General features: G+C 48.2%; 1 protein-coding gene across 3 annotated transcripts; it reads right to left on the minus strand.

Annotated features, from left to right (window-relative positions):
* Positions 1–3,178: 3,178 nt before the first annotated feature.
* On the minus strand, positions 3,179–16,686 carry LOC134017459 (diacylglycerol kinase eta-like). Of its 3 annotated transcripts, XM_062457095.1 has the most exons (5): positions 16,440–16,686; positions 15,077–15,241; positions 5,793–5,903; positions 5,129–5,287; positions 3,209–3,319 (listed from the first exon to the last, which is right to left on the minus strand). In XM_062457095.1, the coding sequence occupies exons 1-5, from the start codon at positions 16,596–16,598 to the stop codon at positions 3,224–3,226; spliced, it is 690 nt and encodes a 229-aa protein (XP_062313079.1). In that variant the 5' UTR covers positions 16,599–16,686; the 3' UTR covers positions 3,209–3,223. The 3 variants fall into 3 exon arrangements, with proteins under 3 accessions (XP_062313082.1, XP_062313079.1, XP_062313081.1); XM_062457098.1 differs by lacking the exon at positions 5,129–5,287 and having other exon boundaries at positions 3,179–3,319; XM_062457097.1 differs by lacking the exon at positions 16,440–16,686 and having other exon boundaries at positions 15,077–15,512.
* Positions 16,687–16,969: the final 283 nt, after the last annotated feature.

Genomic DNA, 16,969 nt, shown 5'->3' on the forward strand with positions numbered 1-16,969 from the left:
GGTCAATTCATTTATCCATATTGATAATTGTACATAACAATTTCCTATTAGAGTGGCTAGTGTAACCCAATAACTTAGTTCTCTTATCAGGATCATATGCTCACACACACACACACACACACAAACACATGCACACACACTATCGCATACACACATCACAAAATATTAAATTTATTAGCATTCTACTGTTTATAGCAAAATATCTCAGTTGGAACAGGTTACAGTCACTGATTTTAAAACACTGTAATTATTTGGGTGCTTGGACACAAGTTAATGTTTGCACACACAAAACAAGCATGCACACAAACACAAAAAAAAGCATGCACAACGCGCGTGCACGCGCACGCACACTCACACACACACACAAACACACACACACACACACACAGAGTGGTGGACTCAGTGACAGTCAGGCTTAGGATCCTGTTTCCACAGGGATATGAAAAACAATGGAACAGGAGGTGGAGCGGAACTGTTGCAGCTGCTCACACACACACACACAAAACACACACACACACACACATGCTACAAATACAATGGGAAACACACCAACCCACAAATGTACACACACACAAACATACATCTAATCACTTGTATGTGGGGGTGACAACAGTGCTCTGTTTCAGTCTGTATCAGTGAGAGAGAGAGCGAGAGCGAGAGAGAGCGGCGAGAGAGAATCCCTGTGACACAAGTCCCTGCAAAGCCCTCCATCCATCCCTCCTCCCCTCCCTTCCTCCTCCCTTCACGTGTTCCTCAAGTTGCTTCCCTCTCTGCCTCACTACCGCTGCTACAGCTACAGCTACAGACGACACACACAGACACACACACCAACATAGCACACACACAGATATACACATGCACACAGATATACACGCATGCAGATACACACAACAATGTATACACAGATATACACACACATAGAGATGGTTAGGACACACATACCACAACCACACACAGTCTTGCAAGAAAGGCACACACAAACACTTCCACGTCAATGACTTCAGCGATAAAAACTCAAGACATACACATGCCCAAGCCAGCTGACTTCACGAGGCACGGAGGACATCAATAATACACACGCCTCCAGCAACACTAAATCTTGCCGTCAGCCTACCTCTATCACGCAGCACCTCCATCAGAGCATCACATTATCCACCAACACATTGAGGCAGCCTACAGGCAGACAGGCAAAAAGGTAGGCAGACAGTCAAGATGGGTAAACAGGTCGGCAAACAGTCAGACAGACCGACTGAAGGGAAGACAGGTTTACAGACAGAAAGACAGACAGGCAGACGGGTTGACAGACAGACAAACAGACTGGTTGACAGACAGACAGACAGACAGACTGGTTGACAGGGAGACAGACAGACCAACAGACAGACGAGCAGACATACAGACACAGACCGACGGCTGGACAGACACAGACAGATGAAATGACAGGCAGGCAGGCGAGCAGCAGTATATGTGATGGGCAGCCAGACCAGCCAGCCAGACAGTACAGACAGTACAGACAGACAGCTGCAGTATCCGTGACAGGCTGGTAATGTCTTTACCCCTCTATCTTTGCAGTGCTGAGCTTTAGCGGATCTGTCCTCCTCTGCAGTGCACTAACCTCTCTCTCTTTCACACTCGTGTTCTCGCTCTACCCCCCCTCCCCCCTTCCCACCCCTCTCTACGCGCCCCCTCCCTCCTCTCTCTCCTCCCCTTCCCCTCTCTCTCTCTCCCCCCCCCTCTCTCTCTCTCTCTCTCCCCCTCTCCCCCCTCTCCCCCCCTCTCTCTCTCTCTCCCATCTCCCCCCCACTCTCCCCTCTCCTCTCTCTCTCCTCTCTCTCTCTCTCTCTCTCCCTTCCCCCCCTCTCTCTCTCCCCCCTCTCTCTCTCTCTCTCTCTCTCTCCCCCCCCCTCTCTCTCTCTCTCCCCCCCCCTCTCTCTCTCTCTCTCTCTCTCTCTCTCTCTCTCTCTCTCTCTCTCTCTCTCTTCTCTCTCTCCTCTCTCTCTCTCTCTCTCCCCCCCTCTCCCCCCTCTCTCTCTCTCCCCCCCTCTCCCCCTCTCCCTCTCTCTCTCTCTCTCTCTCTCTCTTCCTCTTTCCCGCTCTCTCACTGATCCTGCCGGAGATATGGGGAGTGCGGTCTCGCTGACTGCTGAAGCCTGGTCTCCCTCTGCCGGTGTGTGAGAGTCTCTCTCCCTGTTTTCCCCAGAACCACATGTCCTAAGCATAAAGTCCTGATTTCACCCTTGCCCCTCTCTCTGTGTAGAGTCAATAGTAAGTAGCAGCTATTAAATGTGTGATGAGAAATACAATACAATGGATGTGGTTGGTTTCTGGGAATGTTTTGGGTTATACAGGGCTAGCGTGTAGCAGACACACGCTGGTCCGTGATTGCAAGCTGGGAAATTGTGGCTCACGATGGTAAATAATTGGCCAGGTCTGCTTCCTCTCCTCTCCTCTCCTCTCCCTCTCCTCTCCCCTCCCCTCCCCTCCCCTCCCCTCCCCTCCCCTCCCCTCCCTCCATCTCCTCAGAGTATGCACAGTCTAATCATAGGCGAATGACATCACTCTTAGGATTTCCATTGTTCCTCAGAGAGACCACTATCTCTCTCCTCGATCGCTCCCGTTCTCTCCCCAAGCCCCCCTTTCTCCACCTCTACCCCCACGCTCTCTTTCTCTTCACTATAGGAAGGTGTGACCTTCCCGTGCAGTTCACCGCTCTGAGGAACAGAAGTGTGTGTGCTTTCCCCTTCAAGCATGTGCGCCCCCCCCCCACACACACACACACACACACACCAAGTCTTGCTAAACAATATGCCAGCAGCCATCCTAAACATGCTCAGTGAAGCACTCAAGGCGCTGCTAAAAATGCTCCCCCTCTCTCTCTTCCCCCCTGTCCTCCGCCTCCCGTCTTTTTATAGCATCGCCGAGGGAGAGGGTAGACATTTATAGAAGGACAGGCCTACACTCTCTGCTCCATGTCTGTTAGGCTCCCAGCTGACAAGACTCATGTTGACACCACCCTCACACGCTCGCCACACACAGGCATGCACGCGCGCACGCACGCGCAAACACATACATTCATCCGTTCCACCACAGATATGTGAGCAGTATGAAAATGTCGTCAGTACATTGTACGGCAGACAGCCAGGTCCAACGTAGGTAGGGGCATGTAGATGTTTGCTTTCCCCAGGCCCACTACTGTGTGTGTGTGTGTATGAACATAATTCTTGAGTTAGTAGCTGCTCACCGTGAAGCTGTTGTTGACATTCTTTGTACTGGACTCAGCAACGCTGGCATCTGATAGGTCCACCTCATCAAAGATGAGTGACTGCGGAGAGGAGAGGGAGAGGACAATGGAATTAGCACTCTGCTACGCAAAGACGGGTCCAACGAGGCTTAAATCTTCTTCCAGCATCTTATCTTGTCCAACTACAGTATGAGAGGTTGCTGTGGCAAAGCCAGACCAAAGCAGAGATGTACGCTGGCTGCTGTAGTCTTACAGGAGCTCTACATGACAGTTCAGGGTCAGGGTCAATCCCACAGTCCAAGCTGTTCCAGACTTGGAACGAAACCTGACCCATAACCCTGAACCCTCTCTGGCTCGGGCCTTTTAATGAACTCCATTCCTTCCCAACTATCTATAATACACGTTTTTCAAACGTATGATATAGACGCAAATGGGGCTCATTTGAAGTCGGGGAACAGTGAGATGAACAGCCCCATGCATGATGACCAGGTTCGTGTGGCGTGGCAGTGCCATTGCCAATAATGCTATCCCTCACTGATGCCGAAACATTCCAAGAAGCATGACGTCTACTGACGGTTCACAACGGCGATTCTGTTCCTTCAACCTGCATTCAGACTCCCCGTCCGGTGGGCCTCCACCAGCACCGGTACACAGAGCACAGAGCCACAGCTGCCAACGGCAACCTGATATCTAAACACACTGACTGATGACATCACTAAAGGCCAGCTGAGCTCCCTCTTAAAGGGCCGGAAGCCAAATACATCTCACTGTCAAAGGAATGCCATCCGTGAGTGTGTGGGCCAGCTATGTGTAGGGGTGTGTGTGGGTGTGTGTGTGTGTGTGTGCAAGGGAGCCAGGGGCGGCCTATGAGGCTACAGCTGTCAGAGGGAATGCCCTGTTTATGCCACACTCTTCAGGGCTGGTTTAAGAGCAGGTCGAGGACAACAGCCAGCTTGTGTGTGTGTGAGTGCGTCTGTGTGTGTGCGTCTGTGTGTGTGTGTGTGTGGGGGGGGGGTGGTAAAATATGTGTGCGTGTGTGTTGGTGTGGGCATGCCAACACAAACAGTGCACCCACTTCCAGCGCACTTGGTTGTCGTGCCGTAGCGGGCATCACGTGTGCATGAGTGTGCGCGCGTGTGCGTATGTGAGTGTGTGTTCCTGCCTGTGGGGTCTCAGCAATGACACAGAGCTCTCTCGCACGCGCACACACACACGCACACACACACAATGTCTCTGTGTTCTCCACTGTTTTCACGGTGTCCGCGATGGGTGGTTGTCTATCCATCTATCTATATGAGTCCTGGGCCTGTATTTCAGGAATCTACAGTGCTTCCCTTTTCCCTGACTGCCTATCTAGGCTTACACGGAACAGAGTTTCCAAACGGCTGCTTTTATCTAGAAGCTCCTACGACGAGGAAGTGAGGCGAGGAGAGGAGGCGAGGAAAGGACGGAGAAAGGCCACGAGGATGGACAGATGTGAAGAAGGGCTAAGAAGCGATGCCAGAGCATGGATGTGGTAACGGGGAGGAAGGGGGGGGGGGAAGTTGAATCTCTCTGATTTGAACAGATCCTCGGAGCCTCGGACTACTGTCCAGGTGTCCACTCCAGGGATGGGCAACCAACACATCAGCCACAGTGGCCACCGGGCCACCGGGATAATCAGCTGCTGCGTCACGTGCTGATTCTGGGACGGAAAAATAAGGCTGACGCAACCATAGGGTCCGGTCCAAAGTTGCCCATCCCTAGACTCGTGTCTGGCTACCTTCCTAAGTGGAGGGGTGGGGGCTAGGGGGGGTGTATGGGGAGGAGTGGGGTGAAGAGGGAGGTCTATGGGTGTGGGCGACACTGTGGGGGTGGCGAAGGTGACGCTATGCTTCTGGCTGTGCTGACCCGCATTGTCACCAGACCTTCCTCCGATCCGCTGGCGCCGAGAGGCGGGGGGGCCCGACGGGGCCCCGTCCAGCACACCGAGAGCACCCTCCAGCACACCCGGCTCCGGGACACCCCCCTCAGCGCCCGCTCCTGCCAGCGTGCCAGGGCACTGCCCGTCTGGCCCCACGGCAGGGAAGGGCAGAGCAAACCAGGTTAGGAGTGGAGGAGAGCGCAGGGAGTCAGGTGAGGTCGGAAGGAGGGAAGGAAGGAAGGAATGAAGGGAAAAAAGAAAGGGAAGGGTAGGGGAGGGTAAGGAGTAAAAACATTACCTGTAACCACAGGACGTCATAGAAAATGGATGGTAACAAAGGAGAAATAAACAAGAGCTCCAGAGGTGCTGGAAGGTCAGAGGAAGTGGATGAAGGGAGCTGGAGTCAGAGAGTCCTGAAAGGCTGTGGAACTGGAAGAGGCTGTGCAGGCTTTGGGCCCAGCCTGAGTCGGACTCAGAGCACAGTCTGACCCCTTTGGGCTAGACGCTAACCTGGTTGTGGTTGCAGGTGTGGGTCTCAGATACACACACAGTCTGAGGTCTGTGGGGCCATTCTCCAGTGTGTGTGTGTGTGTGTGGGTGCGTGTGGGTGGGTGTGTGTTTTTGTGTCTAAGCAGCGATGTGCAGACATACCTTGGCATCTTTGGCGTAATAGAGTGTTCGTCCTCTCAGTTTGAAGTAGCGCTTTTTCCACCTCTGGAAGGAACTGGTCTGTTTCAGCAGTAATCCCTCTTTCACACTCGTCTAGAGAGAGAAAAGAGAAAGGGGGGGGATAAACATTTTACTATAGACACACAAACCCACATCCACGAAAAGACGAACAGTGTCCAGCCTCTGGGCATTGACCACACCTCCGTGTCTATCTACAGGAAACTGTCAAGATAAAGAGTGCGTGTGTGTGTCTCCAGACCCAATTTTACGCATGAGAGACAAGGGATAGGCCAAACATCAGAGAAGAAAGAAAAGTCATTACACACACCAGCACTCAATGCTCTCCTCTCCTCTCGCACTCCCCAGGCCTGAGAGAGAGAGAGAGAGAGAGAGAGAGAGAGAGAGAGAGAGAGAGAGAGAGAGAGAGAGAGACACACACACAGAGAGAGAGATAGAGATAGAGAGAGAGAGAGAGAGAGAGAGAGAGAGAGAGAGAGAGAGAGAGAGAGAGAGAGAGAGAGAGAGAGAGAGAGAGAGAGAGAGAGAGACAGGGAGAGAGAAAGAGACAGAGACAGAGAGACACAGAGAGAGACACACACAGAGAGACAGAGAGACAGAGAGAGAGAGAGAGAGAGAGAGACACAGAGAGAGAGACACACACACAGAGAGACAGAGAGAGAGAGAGAGAGAGAGAGAGACACAGAGAGAGACACACACACAGAGAGAGAGAGAGAGAGAGAGAGAGAGAGAGAGAGAGAGAGAGAGAGAGAGAGAGAGAGAGAGAGAGAGAGAGAGAGAGAGAGAGAGAGAGAGAGAGAGAGAGAGAGAGAGAGAGAGAGAGAGAGAGAGAGAGAGAGAGAGAATGTCTCTTAATAACCTTGTCGGCGATTGAACTCAGTGGTGGGGACATGCTTAACCCCTACTGATATATACACATCTGTCTTTCACTCCACAAGTTTGACATTCTTTAAAGACATTCTCAAAGTGTGGAAAAAGAGGTTGCAAGTGATGTTTTACCCTAAAAGGCATTCATTATAACTTTTATTAGGAAACCACTGCAATCAGAAGAAAAAAAAAAAAGAAAGCGACGGAAGACAGAAGAGAGAGAGAGAGAGAGAGAGAGAGAGAGAGAGAGAGAGAGAGAGAGAGAGCACACAGGGGGTGACAAGGTTATCCTGTCACCTCCACCAGAGCAACTGTGTCACCTTAGATCAGCTCACCTCTACCAACAGTGAAACACACACGCACACGGAAACTCTGGGTGGAGAACCAGCACTCTGGGGAAGGTGGGCTCCACACACACACACACACACACACAGGGGAAGGTGGGCTCCACACACACACACACACACACACACACACAGGGGAAGGTGGGCTCCACACACACACACACACACACACACACACAGGGGAAGGTGGGCTCCACACACACACACACACACGGAGCTATTTATAGCAGAGGAAATCTGCTCTCAGAGGGGAGAATTCCAAACAGAAAGGCAGGCACACTGTGATCTGACATCCTGCCGGCCAGCTGTGTCAACTTATACACACAGCCCATCCACGACCGCATCACACTCCACCAGTCACACGCTGACACGTCGTGGCCCCGCTCTGCCGTACTCACACACACTCCCCGACGGACACCGGCAGAAGGGTCTGACTAGTGTGAGAGAATAAGTGTAACATTCTCCTTGAGCATACTCATTATCGTGCTCACCAGCATGCAGACACGTGTGCTCTCACACACACACACACACACACACATACACACACACACACTCAGACACACACAGACAAGAGTCCAGGCTGCTGGACTGTTTACATGCTCCAAATGTAAATTCCTTCCCTGTACACAACAACAGTGTGCAAGGCCTGAATTCCACCGGTGGATTAAGGTGAAACCTGGCTATACGGATGACCATACAAGGCTGTGGCCACGGCCTCTGACGACAACCCACAGACACGGAGCCCCGGAGGAGAGAAATACCCCGGGACAGGCGCAGCGTATCAACGTATCGTCTCAGCTAGGCACGACGGGCGAGGGGAAAGATAGGGGTTGGGTGAGATGAGGTGCTGGGCAGGGTCATTCAGGCGAGGGTAGGGTAGCTTAGGATAAGGTTAGGTGCTGGGTTGTGTAAGAACAGGATAGGATCGAGCATGGCAGAGCAGGTAATGCATCTGTCGCCCAGTATCACCTAGGATAGTGATACCTCGCTCTGAGTTTTCCTCCGCAGTCGGGCCCCTCTGGCCAATCAGCAGCGCGGCCAGTTAATCCAATCAGATCGGCGGGGAACACAGGCTCGAGTGACCATCATGAGGGGCGCATGACTGAGAGAGAGGAAGAGAAGGGAGTGGCTGCTCATCAGTCACACCACGGTACACAGAACTGCCGTCGTTAGCACTCGCATAGTAGACACACAGACGCGCGCACACACACACAAACAGACGCGCGCCCAAACACACCCAAGTTGGCAGGGCGCTGGGCAGCATAGATTACGTCCATCGATGAGATCTCAGACGATTCCCTCCACAAGTCGTGTTATTGGCTCCGAGGGCCAAAGCCGTGGTATGGAAACCACATTTGACTCTGTCTACGCGCTGTACTACAACCCTGGAAACGCACCCTGCCGACAGAGGGCTGGCATATCATATTTCTTTCCCTTCTCCTGTCTCCCTTACACACTGCACACACACACACACACACACACACAACAGTTCCTTGAACTCCAACCACCGCATGTCTATCTGCTCCAGGCAGCTGTGAATAAGCCAAGAGTTGCTGTTCTATGGGTTTCTGATTCAGATTCTGATTCAGAGAATCTGTTAAATACACTTCAGGTTATCAGATACGACTTATTCAGGAGTCGATTGTAGGATTCATTGTAAAGGATTCATTGTAGAAGAGAGATGGTTGAGGAGTCATTCCTGCTCCACAACCCCCTCTGACTGCAGATGAGAGTCTTTGGGACCAGCAACTAAAAATCAGAAGTTAGTGGAACTTATTGTTTCTCCCGGGTCACAGAGGGGAAAAAAAAGTGACTTTGTTCTAGTTTCAAGTTCTATTTTCCAGTTTGTCCCTCCTTGGCCTCCTTAGTCCCTCTCTATGTCTCTTGCCCCTTCCTGTTGCCAAGTGGGCCAGAAGGGATCTATTAATAGGCCCGCTAGCACTCGCTCCTCACTGCCTAAACTGTGAGAGGGAGAGGAACAAAATGATGCCATACAGAACTGAGTAACCCTACCACAATGTACTGAACACACACACAGACACACACCTCTCCTTGGCCCTGACACACTCCCTCCTTCCCTCTTTCTTCCTCTCTTAAAAAAACACCCCACACTAACCCCTATGCACTTCGGACACGCACACGGACAACAAGCACACGCACAAGCACACACAAACACACACATACACACCCCTACACACAATGGATAAAGCACAACTCCAACGAGCCCAGCAGCTGTGTGTGGGGGAGCAGAGCAGGAGTTCCCTGAGAGAGAAAATGTAGAGAACAGGCCTGCAGCCTGTCCCTGAGGAGAAATCAGTCAGCCAACCCACCAACCAGCCAGCCAGCCAGCCAGCCTGTCAGTCAGTCAGTCAGTCACTCAGTCAGTCAGACGGCCAGCCAGACCTCCTTATAGTGCTGATAGCTAGCTACTGTAATCGAGATGTTATTGTTGCACTGAATTTTGCTCAAATATATAGCTGGAGGTAGCTGAGATGTGGTTACTTTGCGACTTTCCTTGACTCTGACCAATAACAATACTGTTGACTTCTGATCCTTGATTTGCTGCACGTTCTTCCCAGGGTTCTAAATTAACTTTTTTGATCACCAGCCAATTTGATCATCACAATCAGAATTTCCACTAGCCAAATTTTTTCCGGTGAAAATAAGAACAATTATGAGTTTCACTGAATGCATTTGATCATTTTATTAACATTGTTGGCATGAAAAACACATTATTTGTATTATATTTGTATTGAATTTAATAAAACTGAATTATTTTGATCCGGAAATAAACATTTATGAAATTCAGATTGCGGAAATTCAGATTGTTGAAATTCAGATCGGTGCGTGTCCATTACAGTCAGGGTTCTAAATTAACTTTTTTGATCACCAGCCAATTTGATCATCACAATCAGAATTTCCACTAGCCAAATTTTTTCCGGTGAAAATAAGAACAATTATGAGTTTCACTGAATGCATTTGATCATTTTATTAACATTGTTGGAATGAAAAGCACAGAAAATGAAGTAAAATGAAGCACAGAAGTATGATGCAAGGGTATGTGAAATCACCAACACGTGACTAAGTAAGGACACGATTTATTGTAAATGGCTAAAACGTCCATTCGCGTCGACATGATGAGATTGACTCCTGCCCATGCATTTACAGTAACGTTTTGTCCTAAGCAGGCATTAATTAAACTGACCTAATATACTCTTTATTAAGAACAGTGTATTTACATTACACTAGACTGTGTCAGTAAGCAACATCATTTTTCTTATGCGTAGACTACATGCGGCAATCCTTACAAAACATGACAACATTTTCATTGTCAAACACAAGCCATTCCCGACCCGTCAGCCATTCGGCATTACATTTTCTTTTGTTCGTTTCTCTAGTGCTATCAATATCCTCATGCCCTGCCTCGTTCTTCTTCTCGCCCCCAGAAGTTTGTCCTAACCACCGCTGCATTAAGTTAACTTTTTACTTTACTTTTCTACTCTAGCTCTTATTACCTCCTATGATCCGCTATGCTTCGTTCGACTTCTTCCTTGTGTTTTCTGGTGGACGCTCAGTTCGTTTCCACGGATTCTCGCGCCGGTTTCACTTCAACTGCGCGCAGCCAATGGGCGTATAAAACGTTATCAAGTAGCATTACGGCACAGTGTTCATGGGAAATTTAGGAAGTACTGCCAGGGGGATAAATGACCGAGAACCATGCCGAGAACAGAGCCTTATGTATCTAATGCCTCATGTATCACCGGCCAAACTGGCTAGTGAGTTTTTATTAACACCCGCCAAAATGAATTTTAACCCGCATTTGGCGGGTTGGCGGGTGTTAATTTAGAACCCTGGTTCTTCCTGCACTAAAGGATTCTGCTAAAATGAATAAAATGTCAAATTGTAAATGTTCATCTGCAGGCTCCGGAAGAACTGGAGTGAAGCGGACACCAACAGTCACCAGGCTCAGTTTCAGTCCCACTGCAAGCCCAGGGCTATCTTAAACCTGACACCAACACCAACCCTAGACCTAGACCTAACAATAACCCTGGCCCTAACCTGATAGTCTACTGTCCCTTTTATATGCACTACTTGAACATTGCTTGAATGAAAGCATCTGCTGCATGAATAAAATGTCAAATGTAACCGATCCTTCTGTAACCCTCCTCCTCCAATCAGGAAGAGCAGTTAGTGCTGGAGCCATTGGGCCTCGTCACATGAGGTCAGTGGTGACACATGGTTCTGCTTTAGTCCTGTCAAAACCCAGATAGATTCAGGAAATATGTCTCACATGCATGACCGAATGTTTGGAAGTTTGGTTCACCATCTCATGCTTTCAGCAACGACCTGGTTCATTTCCACGTCTGTGTGGAAGATCCGAGGTGAAGCTCTTCTATTCCACAGAGATCCACATAATTGCATGTAATTTACTGAATTCTAAATTCAACACTTTAGTCAAGTTTTCAAAGTCAAACACCCACCATACCCACGAATAAACACACACACACACATGGTCACAAACACATGCTCACACTGCCACACACCCCTAAAGCCGTAACACAGGCCTTAACGTGTTGGGGAATTACACCTTGTCAGTGTTTGGCATGTAATCATGTCGTCGTTGGTGACAGCAAGGCGTGCTGTGAGGGGGAGGCAGGGTCCAGGGTTACAATTACACACAACACGACACACATAAGAAAATCCTCTGGAGGAGAGGAGAGAGGAGGAGAGGAGAGGGGAAGAGAGGGGAGGAAAGGAGAGGCAAAGGCAAAGGCAAAGGGAGGAGAGGAGAAGAGAGGGGAGGAAATGACAGAAGACAATAAAGAAAAGAAGGGAGTGTGGAATGGAAAAGGGGTGGAGAGACGATTATGTTCGAAACCCCATCGCCGTAAATGATGTGCTCGTCCTGCCTTCTCAATACTTCTTCTCGTTTCCAGGCAGGCAGGATGATGGCAGAGCGAGTGGGTGACGGAGGTGAATAAAGCTCTGTATCTACAGACAACAGATCGGTTTCTATCAAGCAAGCAAACCCCATCTCTTGCCCTCCTCTTCCCCCCCCCCGTTTCTCATCTCTCTTCACGGCCCTTCTTTCCTCTCTTCTCCTCTGTCAGCCATGATACTAAGGGAGTATAGGCGTACTAAGTTTATCCATGACTAGTTTGACTCCCAGCCCTAGGGAGATCCTGGAGGAGTTTCTTACATTTGATTCGTTTAGCAGAAGCTGTTCTGGTCAGAGACAGAGAGAGGGGAGACGGTGACAGGAAGAGATAGAGACATTGAACAATAGAACAATATACAGAAAGCAAGGAGAGAGGAGAGAGAGAGAGAGAGAGAGAGAGAGGGGGGGGGGAGAGAGAGAGAGAGAGAGAGAGAGAGAGAGAGAGGGGGGGGAGAGAGAGTTATTCTCTGTCTGGTTGTTTAGAGGGCCACTCTGTCTGTGCAAATAGGTACAAATCCTATCCTCGGCATCAAGATGCAGAGCATGTCAAGACTCACTCGAGACAGAGACCGTCTACACAGCTCAATAGGGACAGCTGCAGACAGTGTTTCACCTAATGGCCCTATATCAGATTCCCTCAGTCCTGGAACTATAAACATACTCTCACACTGAACAATTACACACACATGCCCACACGCCCACTGACACACCAACACAGACACACACACAAACACAGAGCCAGATAAATGACAGTGTTTCTAATGTCATAGAGTGTCGGGTTACCTGAGCCCCTGGCTAAATCCCATTACTGAGGAAGAGACTTGGGACAATCAGGCACCACAGCTCTCTCTACCTCTCAGGCCATCAGGCTCAGAAAGATGAGCCTTATCATTATTACAGCCGAGATGGACTGCACACAATCACTGTTCATCTTACTGCAATTACTGGACGAATCAGGACTATTCACTCGTATTGATACTTCAGTGTTTATGAGGCCAACTGTACCGGAGGTGAACATTGAATGATACTCTTTAATTCTCACTGTCTCTCTCTCTCTCTTTATTTTCTCTTACACACACGCATCTTTTACACACACACACACACACACCCAAGCACACAAAGAATCAGTTTCAGGTCTAATATTTTTCCTACTCCAGTGTGTGTGTGTGTGTGTGTGTGTGTGTGTGTGTGTGTGTGTGCACGCATGTGTTTTCAGGATACATCTCACTATTCCTGTTAGACAGATAGGCTGGTTGCCATGGAGCCAGTAGAGAACCCTAGGAGGCAGTCTTTCCATCAGAGCAGTTCACGGACTGGTAGCATACTGATATACACAACACCCAAATATATATTTAGTTTCACATCTTAATCACAAGAAAAACGGTTGCATTGGCCTGTCTGACTAAGTGGGGGCCAATGCCATAGTGTCCTAGATACAACAACATTGTTTTAGTCATAAATCACGATGAAAGAAGCTTCTCAATTCTCTTAATTAGATCATTAGGGGCTATTGAACATGCAGCAGCAGCAGCAGGGGCTAGTACAACGTGTCTCCAACCAATCAGGTCCCCTCAGACACCCGTTACCATGGAACCAGCTACTGGCTACTGGAGAGATGGCGGGTGGAGAGGAGGGACATAGTCATGAACCTGCCCTTGGTGAACAAACACACACACACAAACATATGCACACACACCCCAAGGCCCGGGGTGAGCAAACAACCAGGTGGAACAACACTCAGAGTCTCCATGCTCCATTAGTGCTCCTCTGCACAAACACACAGAGAGACAGACAGACAGGCAGACAGACAGGCAGAGGCTATACAAGACAATACATGATCTCCCGTTCATCATTGTCACCCTTATGTCTCTTCCCATCCTATTGCTCATGTTACACACCCGCAAACCCATTATGACAGACACATCTAGCTAGCTCATGCACTGACTCAGTAGACTGGGTGGAAAAGATACAGTGCTTTTGAAGAGACAAAACCCAGGTAGGTCAACCTCCAGACAGTGGGATCTATGTCCACGTCTCGAGAGTGTATCTACCTGTCCATCTGTAAACTTGCGAGACAAATGTTCCCCCTTATTTTAACTGTCCAGCCTTCTGCATATCTATTGCACTGTAGTCCTGCCTGTAAAGCAGTCTCTCCTACCACTGGGTTTACTGAGCAAACTTTGCAAAGAACAGATTTACCAACAAGCCCTTGCATGCCTACTCAGGAGTAGTCAAGTCCAACTTCACATATCCAGACTTGTTGTTTAGATATTCTTTCTGTGAGGTAAGGACTGTGTGTTGTAAAAGGACTGTGAACTGGTAATATCACCTATCTGAACATGTTCCAAGGGTTGACTATCTTAATCCTTACCCCACGCCTGTGCTGGGTAATTAACATGACAAAGACAGATGAGATGAACTAACTCCATGTCCTGACAAGGCCAGGCCCCAAGACTCTAAATATAACCCTCCCTGCTTCATTATTTAGACTGGGTGTAGTGGACCAGTCAATAATGAAGTGTGTCTTTTCAGTTGTGAGGGGATAGCCTCACGTGCTGTGCCAGGCGAGCCTAAGTGGGCCAAGAAAGCTAAGATGTCAGTCAGCTAGGTGAAGAAAATAACATTCTCTTACTTTAGGGAATAATCTGTCGCACCAGTTTCTAGGCTCTGTCCTAAATTCAACAACCCATTACAAATATATCATATCGCATTCAAATATCATACTATTGTAATGCTTTAACAATTTAGCTTAATTATGTTTCAGAAATTGAATTTATTTCCACATGCAACAACCTGTTGAGCAAACTATAGAATTAAAACTATCTTTTGTTCTTTTGTAGTGTAACTCAAAACAACTAGTGAAATATCTACAACTATATTTTACAAAACCGCAATTTTCGACAACAATTGACAGTAAAATGACTATCATTATCATGTTTACCGGTGGGTGCCAGCAGTACGGTTTTGGCGAATCGGAATATAATAATATATATAACCTTGTCACTGAACAGATTACGCAAATCAATAGCCATCGCCTAATAGTATATTAATGACGCGCCGGTTCAGCTGAACTCACGCTTCAGAAAGATGTGTTTTACCTTGCTTCTGATCTGCCCGGAGGTCGACACTTTCCGGATGAGTTTCTGGGGGCCTTCTTGTTCTCCCTCGCTGTCTGACGACTCATCCACCGCTCCAGAGCCCCCGACAGCCCCCACGACGTGCGCATGGATCCCAGCCGCGGACGTCGGCCCTTTCTCCGGCTCCTGTGGTGTGGAAGAATATGACCACTCCAGGTTAGCATTAACCCGGTCAGCCTCTCCCTTCCTTTCCGGGATGCGAGAGCTGGACAGCGGCTGGAAAGTGGCTTTCCTCGCCGTCATCTTTCACCGTCTCAAACCCACAATGATCACCGCAATAAAGACCGTTGTAAAGCCTAACCGAGAACATACGTGGGCTGCTGTACGCATGGGGATCTAGCATGTCTTGGCACTGGGGGTGAGGCTACTACGTTAAGGCTAGTTCAGAATGTGTTTAAGGTTCCAGCCTACAATAGACCAGACTGAGGCTAGAGACCGCCTAGGCTGTCTACAGTCACCCTTCAGCCGGTGGACATCGCCGTGGCAGACCCTAGCGGTTGCATGACAGAAGCAGTCAAGCAGTGATGAGAGGATTCTAGGCTATTAGAAGATGAACAATAAAAAAACAGTCGTAGACTTATGTCTCCATCAAAGTGGACATTTTGTGACATATATGGCTGCATAATAACTGTGTCAGCCTATAACTATTAAGTGATAATCAAGACTGAATCAAGTTTGATCGCAAGCTTGCTATCAAACTAGAAGGCACGCGCGTGTAGATTACTTTCGCGTTGTTCATTAGTATCGACTCCAGAACAATCAGATGTCCGGGATTGGATACACTGACATATAACCAATAGCCAAGTGCTTACTTTGCCAACCATATTAGGCTATTATAATAATACTATAACAACTGTAAAAAAAGACAAAAACATGAAACTGAGATGGTCTTCTATTTCATAGATGTAACTAAGGTAATTAACGGACGAATTTAACGCAATCAATAGGCTATGTGGTAAATTTGGCTAATAGGCACTTCTGATTGAGACTAAATTAAAAGTAGGCTGTATTTTTTAATTTTCGTAGGTTAAGATTAAATCTGCAAAAATAACTAACGTAGGGTAACCTAAAACACACGAATAGATCACCGCCCCACCCCTATAGGCGACATGAGTGGGAAAGACTCCAATTCTTTTGTTCAGAATTGTGTATGTGATCTTAATTAAGATTAAAATCAACTCCCATACTATTTCATATTGTTTATAGCCTGGTTTTGACTACTGTCTTATGCATACCGTATGTGGTAGTGTAACGGACGTGAACTGTCCGGTCTTATTCCTTAACATGCACTTATTTAACATTGTATACAGTATAGGCTACTAACCAGTTCTTCCCAAGCAGGGCTGCGAGTGTAAGGGTAGATATCTTCCATATTCCCAATCTTTTCCGTTCTGATAAACGAGTGACGCTGGAGGAATGTTAAGACTGCCGAGACTGTTATAGGATCCTGGATACAATCTGAAGTCCCGAACCAAATATTCATTCAATGTTGTTTCACTTACTACTTCCTCCTCCAGTCCTACGCCGCTTTCCCTCCCCACTCTTTCAAGGGCTGAGCCTCTTCTCCACGTGATAAATGTCAAACCAGCATAAAGGTACCGTGGTACGGCTGGGATAACTGTGAACAAGCGACCGAGCAATGTTCATTACGTCATGCAGTTCTTTATTCCATCTGATGCTCCAGATGTTGTAAAACCTAATTAAGTTCTCATGTCATTTTCATGGCCAGGGGATAATTCACCACAATTCGAAAACATCACTAATGGTTGAAACAATGCCAATAGCCTATATGATAATAATAATAACGATAATAATAATAATAATGTAAAAGAGCAGCCATAGTTTACACAATGT

The sequence above is a fragment of the Osmerus eperlanus genome, chromosome 3 (assembly GCF_963692335.1).
Source record: "Osmerus eperlanus chromosome 3, fOsmEpe2.1, whole genome shotgun sequence".
NCBI classification, from domain to species: domain Eukaryota; kingdom Metazoa; phylum Chordata; class Actinopteri; order Osmeriformes; family Osmeridae; genus Osmerus; species Osmerus eperlanus.

Coding starts and splice junctions, on each gene's coding strand:
- LOC134017459 (XM_062457095.1), bottom strand. CDS start 16,598: ATGAATATTTGGTTCGGGACTTCAGATTGTATCCAGGATCCTATAACA. Junction 15,242..16,439: donor GCCCTGCTTGGGAAGAACTG/GTTAGTAGCCTA, acceptor TCCACACCACAG/GAGCCGGAGAAAGGGCCGAC. Junction 5,288..5,792: donor ATTACGCCAAAGATGCCAAG/GTATGTCTGCAC, acceptor CCGTGGGGCCAG/ACGGGCAGTGCCCTGGCACG.